Source organism: Crocuta crocuta, unplaced genomic scaffold (genome assembly GCF_008692635.1).
Source record: "Crocuta crocuta isolate KB4526 unplaced genomic scaffold, BGI_CrCroc_1.0 scaffold113, whole genome shotgun sequence".
Lineage (NCBI taxonomy): Eukaryota > Metazoa > Chordata > Mammalia > Carnivora > Hyaenidae > Crocuta > Crocuta crocuta.
Window position 1 is genome coordinate 9,041,066 of NW_027530368.1, and position 10,626 is coordinate 9,051,691.

General features: G+C 46.9%; 1 protein-coding gene across 1 annotated transcript in view; it reads left to right on the plus strand.

Annotated features, from left to right (window-relative positions):
- The window catches only part of SPRED2 (sprouty related EVH1 domain containing 2), a 111,146-nt gene extending 107,483 nt beyond the window's left edge, over positions 1–3,663 (plus strand). The window contains exon 6 of the mRNA XM_077766408.1: positions 1,566–3,663. Within this exon, the coding sequence (XP_077622534.1) occupies positions 1,566–2,231 (666 nt within the window). The 3' untranslated portion in view covers positions 2,232–3,663. The remainder of the gene's footprint in view (positions 1–1,565) is intronic.
- The last annotated feature ends 6,963 nt before the right edge of the window (positions 3,664–10,626 follow it).

Genomic DNA, 10,626 nt, shown 5'->3' on the forward strand with positions numbered 1-10,626 from the left:
TGCAAGCAAGAGAGGGGTAGAGGTGCTTGGGTGGCTCAGTCAATTAAGCATCCAACTCAAGTCATGGCCTCATGGGTTCGAGCCCTGCATCAGGCTTTCTGCTCTCAGCACAGAGGCCACTTCAGATCCTCTATCTTCCTCTCTGCCCTTTTTTTCGTTCACACTCTCTCCAAAACAAACATGCATATATATGCATATATATAAATATAATAAAAATCACATTATGGTAGCTAGCGAGAGGAATTAATCTTTTGAGTCCCCTTCCATCACAAAATAATTAGCAAAATCTATTTTGCTCCCAAGATTTGTTTCGATTAATCTGTGAAAGGTCTGCGAAACTCTCAAGAATCTAACAGGAATTAGGCAACATGTGTGAGACACGGCCCCTGCCCTCCAGGAGCTGTCAGTCTGGTGGCTGTGATGGATACATTTAATTACCATGGGCTAAATGCTATGGCAATACTATCATCACAGTAATGGCAGCAGGTGTCAGCCACACCCTATGTGACAGTTCTGGGAGCACACCCTGCAGATGCTCTTCATTCTCGTGGTAGCCCTGTGCTGTCTGATAGAGAATCTCAGTCTGCGGCTTTCTTTCTGGTGGGTTCACTCAGAGCCGTCCAGAGGACCTCAGGAGTGGAAGCTGTCACACCGCCACAACTAGGATACCCAGGGGCGGACAGCCTTACCTGCATCTATCCGATAACTATTCGGCGCCTATCACTCTGCACAAGGCCTTGTTGCAGGGGTGGCAGGATGACCCGAAGAGATGACAGTGTCGCCCTAGGGGAGAATGCAGGTCTGGGGGCTTTGAAGGCTAAGTGGTGTGGCTCTGGGCTCCAGCCTGCCTGAGCTTCACCATCCACCATTCCTCCCTGCCCTTCCCCATCCGTGAGATCCTGGTGGGATTCAAACCCAGGCAGATCCACCTCTAGATCTGCCCTCCTACCCTTTCCATAGCTTCCAGCCAGATGACAAGATACTCATGTCCTAGCTCCTAGTATCCCTTTTTGCATTTTGAACATGACCCACAGTGCAAAATGCATCTTCTGTTGTGACCTGGAATGCACATACTCCATACAGACACCCACATATGCTACCCTTGCAACATGCAGTGCACGCCAGTATTTTTGTTTCACTGGGGGGAAAAAAAGCAGGCCTTAGAGAAGACATTGCAGATACACAGGCGAAACTGATCTGTTAGCAATCAGGATGGCAGTCCCTGGGCACCTTAGGAATAGAGAACTCAAGGGAGGGGGCCAGGGTCCTAGGGGGGCCTCTCAAGTTCTGCTTCTTGATCTAGGTGTGTCCAGCCGCTGAAAATCCAAAGTGCATTTTTCTGGCACACATACTTTCCCCCATATAGGGCAGTACTTCCACAAAAGGGAAAAAAGATTTCCCGACCCAGGAATGGATGGCGAATCGCAATTTGAAATACACCGTCAACCCAGGGGATGTTCGGTAGTTACGGGAGGGGTCATGGCGAAAAGTAGAGGGTGGAGGGTTTTCTCCTCCTCCTCGTGGCACCGCTATAAAACCATGTCTCCTTCCCCTGCCCCGGGCAGCCGATGCCAAGGCCTTACCGTCAGATGAGCTTCCCGGACGACGACGAGGAGATCGTGCGCATCAACCCCAGGGAGAAGATCTGGCTGACGGGCTACGAAGACTACCGGCACGCGCCAGTGCGGGGCAAGGCCCCCGACGCCTCGGAGGACGCCGACTCCTACGTGCGCTTCGCCAAGGGCGACGTCCCCAAGCACGACTACAATTACCCCTACGTGGACTCCTCGGACTTTGGCCTAGGCGAGGACCCCAAAGGGCGCGGGGGCGGCGTGATCAAGACCCAGCCGACCCGGGGCAAGTCCCGCCGGCGGAAGGAGGACGGCGAGCGCTCCCGGTGCGAGTACTGCAGGGACATGTTCAACCACGAGGAGAACCGGAGGGGCCACTGTCAGGACGCGCCCGACTCCGTGAGAACTTGCATCCGCCGGGTGAGCTGTATGTGGTGTGCGGACAGCATGCTCTATCACTGTATGTCGGACCCCGAGGGAGACTATACAGACCCCTGCTCGTGCGATACTAGCGACGAGAAGTTTTGCCTCCGGTGGATGGCTCTTATTGCCTTGTCTTTCCTGGCCCCCTGTATGTGCTGTTACCTGCCCCTTCGGGCCTGCTACCACTGCGGGGTGATGTGCAGGTGCTGCGGGGGGAAGCACAAAGCAGCCGTGTGACTCCGTTTCCCTCCCTCCTCCTCCCACAGGGGAGCTTGCCGTCTCTGACATACTCTCACCTTCTTTCCTGCTCCCTGGTACCTTGAGGCGCTATTCCAGCCCGGGGAGCCCGCCTGGTGAACTCTGCACTTTCCCCTCTCCCCCCCACGATCCCCACCCGCCGCCCATTCTGCATCAACCACACACCCATACACACACGCACACGGTGTTCTCGGGAAAGGAACCTCCGCACGGACACTCGTGTATTATTAACAATCTGTAATCAAGCTACCTGTCTTATACATGTGTTGATTTCATGTCTTTCCTACCCACCTCTTCCAGTGCAAAGGCACCTGCTGTCAGAACTGCTGATTTGGGGTGGGTTTTGTCGTTGGTTTTTCCAAGACCTTCTTTCTCTCAGTTTGGCTTGCCAGTTGCTGAGAGCAGCTGTTCCCGTGGATGGGTAATGTCAGAACGATGAGACCCTCCCAGAAGTATCGTAACCTGCAGTCAGATTAGGTACAGGAGGTGAGCTAGTTAACAGACTCCTACCACAAACCAAGATCGCTTTAACTTCCGTAAACCCAGATCTCCCAAGTAAGCCGCAGTTTCTGTTCGGAGCCCATCGTCATTTGCTGTGCCCTCCCCCCCAAAAACCTGTCAATTATTTACTGATGCAAAACTTTCACCCGTAAAATGACTGAGAATTGAGCCTTAACTTCAGATTAACTTGTGTGAATCAGGAAAATTCCATAAACTGCATCGCATCCTCTTGGACCAGGGCTAGAAAAGGGGGATTTCAGGTTTGTCTGAGCTTCCCCAGTTACCCCTAAAGTAGAACTTTTTAAAACTATCACCACCACTTCTAAAAATTGAGCAATATTAGAAGAAAATACTAATGAAGAAGTTTTGCTCATTGTTTTGCAAACAAAATAGTCAATTCGCATACAAACCAGTGTTCTCCAAAGAGTTCCAGTTGAGAAACACTAAGGTTGTGGTAAAGAAAATTAAAAGGAGCTTCCTCCCGCACTGGCTATTTTCTATTAACGGGGAGAAATTTTAAGTGTCATAAATTTCAAGAGTGGTGGGTTGCATTTTGTTTGTGGGTTTCTGTTCTTATTTTCATCCTGGACTGAATTTCACATCACCAAATTCTTTGTTTATACTTGGGGGGAGCAAAAACAAGGCCGTATATAAAAACCCTTCCAATGCCTAAGTGTCTTTCTCCTGCATCTCCAAACCCAGACTTGCCCATTTGGGTGCACAGATGGTTAGGTCAGCAGTCTGGGTCTACCTGTCGCCTTGCCACGTAGGGGGCTTCTAATTATCTGGAAAAAAGTATTTTTCTAATCTATTGCAAGGAGTAGCCAAATCTTGTCGCAGCAAGAAAAGTGAAGAGTGAGTGGTACCTAGCATAGTACAATCAGAACGTCATGGAGACTGGAGGGGACCGGCTTGTNGCCATGATCTTCCTGTGGTAGTTGCCAGCTGAGGGCACGGCCTGCCCTCTATCTCTGCATCCCTCATCCCGTCTCTGTTGCACACAGGACGTCAGTCTTCAAGGAAAGGGACTTTTCTCCAGTCTGCCAATCATATTGGGAAAGTACGAGCCATGCTTACCTTCATGGAACGTTTTCAGCTCATCCGAGTGCACTTCTTTGGTCAGACCGTCAGTGTAAATACCCAGTGTGCTTACGAGTTAGTTGGTAGACGTTTTCGTTTGTTGGAGTGACTGGTGTGGCCTTCCGGTGTGGAAAAGTTGCAGAGAGCTGTCAGTCTGGTGATGGAAGAAAAGAGAACTGCTTCCCAGCCTGCAAAACATCTAGAAAACCTTCAGCCAGCCTCCAGACGCTGTCGAGAGGCCATTGCCCCCACCCCCCAACCCTGAGGTATCTCCTCAGGTCCTTTCTCAAGGTCTCCTCTCTACAAAGCACAACACTAATGTACGTTTTGTTAGACCTCCGTTCAAGTGCCCCTATTTATTTCACTAAGAATACACGTGTCCCGCCGCTTTTTGTTTCTAGTCTCTCTTTAGTTGTTGCTTGTTTCTATCTTCCTTTACCCCTTGTCCTTTTCTACTCTTTTGAAGAGTTATGCTGGTGAGTCTTCGCATATACGTTTTGGTTTGTGAAGGCAGCGGTTAAGGGCACAAGGACAGCCATGGGGACATTTATGTAAATACGTCTCTCTCTAATTGCCACACTGCAGCTGAACAGTGTGTAGTATTTTCCCAGTCAGCTTTGCCATACTGACGTCAATCATTTGAGAGAAATTATTCAGATTTTATTTTTGTATCTGTGGTAACAAAACATTAACCAAAAGATTTGTTTGGAAGCTTCCTCTGACCACCCCCCACCCCAAGCTATTTGCTCACATTAACAAATTAAAGTGCCTGAAGCATAATTCATTCTTTACCTGTATACTAAAAAAACCCTGTTGTATTGATTTTTTTATAATAAGCCTTTTTACCTCTGTGTAAAAAATATATATACAAGTGTATGATGTACATTTTAGTTCTTAACTTTTTTTTATGGTTTCTAATATGTATGACCAATGTAGCCATTGCTTTAAGATGTACCATGTAAATATAAACACATCCTACCAGACCGTTGACTGTGGGGTGTTTGTCTGCCAGCAGAGTGGGAGCGGCGGTAGGGGCTTGGCACACACGACAGTTCTCGCACAGGGGCAGGGACAGGGTTTCCTCTGCAGAAGGACGCATGGACACTGCTCTGTTTTTGAGAGGCCCTTCCCGGCCGTGGCTATGTCATAGTCCCCAGGGGAGACTGCAGCTTCTCGGGCTTGGATGCCTCAAGTGAAAGGAATGCTGTGTGTCACAGCCCCGGGAACACCTCCTCTTCCCCGGCCTGGCCTCCCCCACGCGTGCTCCTCCGGGGGAACAGCTGCGCTTCTTGCGAGCTGTTTTCCACTGCTTCTTGCTGAACCACGGGTGGGCATGTGTGGGGTGTGGAAGACCGTTTCTTACCAAAAACCGTTGTTAAAACGTCAAGACCCCCGGTCTCCTCAGAGTGGTTCTGCCGCAAGGACACTTGGCCCATGTTCCCGTCCAAATGGGCTCTTTGGATGCTCCAAAGTTACAGCGGCGATGCCCTGGAGGAAATAAAGTGTGGGGGCTTTTCAGGGTCACAGAGGAAAGTCTCCGTTCCTCTCTGGAGAACCAAGTAGGGGCCTTAAAAAGACATATCGAGGGGCTCTCTGTCTTAGTTTTAACCCTTCCAGGCCACCGGCAGAGGTGAAAAACAGGAGATGATGGAAATTGGAAAGCAAGAGGAGAGAAACAGTCTGTAAAGATGAGTAATTGAGAGATTAATAGAGAACATGAGAGCTATTTGGAATGTGAGAGGCATAAAGCCTACATATAGTAGGGTGAAGAGCCAGCATGGAGGAAGTAAGAACAGCCAGTGTAAACCAGGTTTTCAAGAAGTTTGATGATAGAAGACTAATGGGGTTGCTCTGGAATAGAACTGAACTAAGAAGAGTTACTCTTTGCCAAGACCATATTTACTGGTTGTGAAACTCTTGAATAAATTGTTCTGATTTTTTTTTTTTTTTATTTTTAGGAGAGAGAGAGAGAGAGACAGCGTGAGCAGGGGAGGGTCAGAGAGAGAGGGAGTCACAGACTGAAACAGGCTCCAGGCTCTGAACTGGCAGTCAGCACAGAGCCCGACGCGGGGCTCGAACCCACGATCCGTGAGATCATGACCCAAGCGAAAGTCGGACGCCTAACCGACTAAGCCACTCAGGCGCCCCAAATTGTTGTGATTTTTTTAAAAAGTGATGAAAAGAACTGGGACGTCACCTCCAGAGCCGCAGCAGGGACTGTAATCTTATGTGACCCTCACGCCTCCTCATAACGCACATGCCTCCTATCATTCATTCATTCATTCATTCAGTTGAGGAACTGAAGGAGTAAGTAACAGAAACGCACATGACTGGTCATTTGGTACAAGGACTGAACCAGTCCTGGCCTCGCTCTCATACCTCTGCTCACCTCCCTTTCTGGGCTTGAAAAGGGGTCCAAGGGCCAAGAGTCCTCCCCGCTCCCTTGGGCCCATCAGGAGGAGCTGGTCACCGGGCATCCCATGTTCTCAGCCACTACATGCATCGGCTCCTCTAAACCTCCGCAGAGAAGAGGGATCCACTTTACAGGTGTGAAAGCAGGCACAAACTCCATTAAATCCATCATGATTGTTGGACTGTCTTCCTGCCGTTGTTCGCCATTAGCCCTTGGGCGAGTGACCACTTTTCTGAGCTTTGGTCTCCCCTGGTGTGACAAGTGGAGTAATAGCTGTCCTTGGCAGGTCAGGAAGGCCAAATGATGTACTGCAGTTACAATGCAGTACAGAGGAGGCCCTTTGAAATCCAAGTCTTTTCCCGGGTTCCTCCTGTATTCCAGAAACCTGTGGCAACAGCAGAACTGCAGAGGACTGCCTCTTGAAGTGCAGGAAGCTGAAGTCACGGTGGCTATTTTCTGAGTATCTAGACCTACCATCTCTAGGTCAAGACTTCTTTCCTTAACCTCTCTGCAACTCTAAATTGGGTTCTGATCCTTGTGGGCCCTCCCTCCTACCTGCGGGTCAGTTAATGGCCCAAGTGATGGCTGCAGAAGCACACAGGGCTGACTGCTTTTCTTGGGGACCGAAGTCTGCCACTTGCCCGAAAGTCGGTGGCCTCAGAGCAGTTCTGCCAAGAGGGCTGGAGCCGGCCCAGCGGATTTGACCAGGATCGGAGCGCGTGGTCTTGCAGAGCGCCGCTATCCTGAAATTCCCAGCCCCCTTCGTTGGCTGTGACCTCGGCAAGTCCGGGCCCTCCTCTCCTGGACCCCTGCTCCTCCACCATTGCTGGTTACCACCCCGGCGTCCCCAACAGTCGGCACCCCCGACCGAAGCAGAATGGTTTCCCAGGGGAAAATTTGCTGGAAGAAGTCTGTTTTACAGGAACTTCCAGGGCGGTTATTCCAACACGGCTTTTAAGCGCTGCCGAGCCCGCCACGTGAACGAGGGGCCAGAGCTTGCACAGGCGCACCAGCTGCTTGCACCCAATCTCACTGCAGGCTTGTTGGGCTTTCGGGTTGGTTGCGGAGGACAGAAACACACTTGGCCTGTTTGTCTAGGCTTGAACCAGAAGTGTGGAATACAGGGAGATGGCCCTGGTGTCATCTTGCACACCAGACCCTAGTGGTGACCGAGCAAATCCGGGCCCACCGGTCTCCTCAGCTGGAGCAGCCACAGGCTAGGGGTCCCCTCAAGGCAAGCTGACCACACAGGGCAGGGTTGGGTGGAGGTGGAGCTGAGACCGAGCAGGCGGCAGGAGGGAAGCTCCGCACGTACTAATGAGGAATAAAACCAGTGCTGTGATAGCCATGCTTCGTGAGTGGCCATGCCTTGTCCTCCCTCTGTCTCTTCTCTCAGTGATTTTTTCAAAATCAGAAATTGAAGGCAGGTGCTCTGATTATAGAAGTAATCTACGTAGTCATCATAAAAATGTCATACACTACAAAGATATAAAAAAGAGGGTCTGTGTATTGGTCCAGGTTGACATAACAAAATATACACTGGGTGGCTTAAACAACGGAGAGGGAGAACTTAGTCCATTAATGTCTTCTTGGTAGGTATGTACTCATTACCATTTGTTCACTGTTGTCTGGCTGTTTTCGGTTCCTTTATTCCTTTTTCTTCTCTTGCTTTCCTCCTTTGCGATTTGATGGTTTTCTATCGTTGTATACTTCCGTTCCTTTTTCTTGATCTTTTGTGTATCTACTCTAGGTTTCTGCTTTGTGGTTACCATGAGGCTTGCATAGGACAACTTAGAATAACAGTCAATTTTAAGTCGGTAACAAGTGGAGTTTGAGTGCACCCTAGAGCTCTATGTTATTACTTCCTCTACTACACTGGTTTTGATGCCACATTTTATCTTTTATCTTGTGTATCTTTTCACTGATTCTTATAGTTAATGTTAGGCCACAAAACAAGGCTTAATACATTTAAGAAGTTTGAAATCCTGTCACAATCACATTTTCTAATCACAGTGGTATGAAACTAGAAATAAGTTACAAGAGGGAACTGGAAAATTCACAGGTAATGTGGAGATTTAAAAACATGCTAGGAAACAACCAGAGTTAAAGGGGGAGAAGAGAACTTCACAGAGAATGAATGCATGTATTAGCAAACAACTCATATTAAAAGCCATACTTTATACCTCAAGGAACTAGAAAAACAACAAACTAAGCCCAAAGTTGGTAGAGGAAGGAAATGGCATAGATCAGGGTGGAAATGTATGAAAACAAGACTAAAAAGACAATAGGGAAGATGGATGAAACTAAAACCTGGTTCTTTGAGAAAATAAATAAAACTAACAAATCTTTAGCTAGACTCACCACGGAAAGAGAGAGGACTCAAATAAATAGACTCAAATGAAAGAGAAATTACAACTGATATCACAGAACTACAAAGGGATCTTAAGAATCCACTATGAGCAATGCTATGCCAACACACTGGACGACCTAGAAGAAATGGATACATTCCTAGAAACATACAAGCTACCAAGACTGAATCAAGAACTAGGAAACTTGAACAGATTGAATCAGTCATCACAAACTTCCCAGGACCAGAGAATTCTACCAAAATTTAAAGAAGAATCTATACCAATCCTTCTCAAATTCTCCCAAAGAACAGAAGAGGATGGAACACTTCGAAACCAGCATTACCCTGATACCAAAACCTGAAAAGCACACCACAAGAAAATTATAGTCTAATATTCCTGGTGAACACAGATTCATAAGTTCTCAACAAAATTTAACCAAATTCAAAGAAACATTAGAAACATCATAAACCATGATCAAGTGGGATTTATTCAGGGGATGCAAGGATGGTTCAACATCTACAAATCAACAGGACATATACCACATTAACAACATGAAGGATAGAGATGTGGTTACCTCAATAGATACAGAAAGAGCATTTGACAAAACTCGACATCCACTTATGGTAAAAATTCTCAGGGTGGATATAGAGGGAACGTACCTCAACAAAATACAGGTCATAATGACAAGTCTACACCTAAACATCATACTCGGTAGTGAAAAGCTGAAAAGTATGGAATTGGCATAAAAATACACATAGATCAATGCAGCAGAACAAGGAATCTGGAAGTAAACCACTTCTATATGGTCAATTAATTTACAACAAAGGAGACAAGAATATAAAGGGTTCTGGGAACAGTGGACAGCCGCATGCAAAAGAATAAACTGGACCACTCTTACACCATACACAAAAATTAACTCAAAATGGATTAAAGACTTGAGTGTAAGACCTGACCTGAATCCATAAAACTGGAAGAAAACTAGGCAATGAGTCTCCTGATATGCATCTTGGTGAGGTTTGTTTGGATTTGACACCAAAAGCCAAGGCAACGCATGTAAAAATAAACAAATGGGACTGCCTCAACTAAAAAGCTTCTGCACACTGAAGGAAACCATCACAAAATGAAAAGGCAACATACTGAATGGGAGAAAATATTTGCAAATCATATCTGATAAGGGGTTAATATCCAAAATATATCAAGAACTCATACAATTCAATAGCAAACATACACACACACACACACACACATATGTATATACGTATGTATCTGATTAAAAAGTAGGCAGAGGATCTGAACAGACATTTTTTTCCAAGGACCTGCAAATGGCCAACAGACACAAGAAAAGGTGTTCAACATCATTCATTATCAAGGCAGTGCAAATCAAAACCACAATGAGATCTCACCTCATGCCTGTTAGAATGGCGAGTATCAAAAAGATAAGAAATAACAAGTGTTGGCAAGAGGTGGAGAAAAGGGAACCTCACGCACTGTTGGAAGGCAGCTATACTCACCACCATACCACCAACACCAGCCCTCATGCGCTGTTGGGAATGTAAGTTTGTGCAGCCACTGTGGCAAACAGTGTGGAGGTTCCTGTTTAAGTTAAAAATGCTACTCCCATATGACCCAGCAATTTCACCTGTGGGTGTTTATCTGAAGGAAACAAAAATACTAATTTGAAAAGATATATAAAAGATATGTACACCTCCATGTTTACTGCAGCATTACTTACAGTAGCCAAGATATTGGAAACCACATTAGTGTCTACTGAAGGCGGAGTGGGTAAAGAAATGTAGTATATATACACGTTGGGGTATTATTCAGCCATTAAAAAAAAAAGGAAATCTTGCCAATTATGACACCATGGATAGACTTGAAGACCATTATGCTCAGTAAAATAGGTCAGAAAGAGAAACACAAGTATCTTATAATCCCACTTATATGTGGAATCTCAAAAAACAAACCAAAGGAACACCCTAGACACAGATCAGAGAGGTAGTTGCCAGAAGTGAGTTGGGGGCGGGGCGGGGGG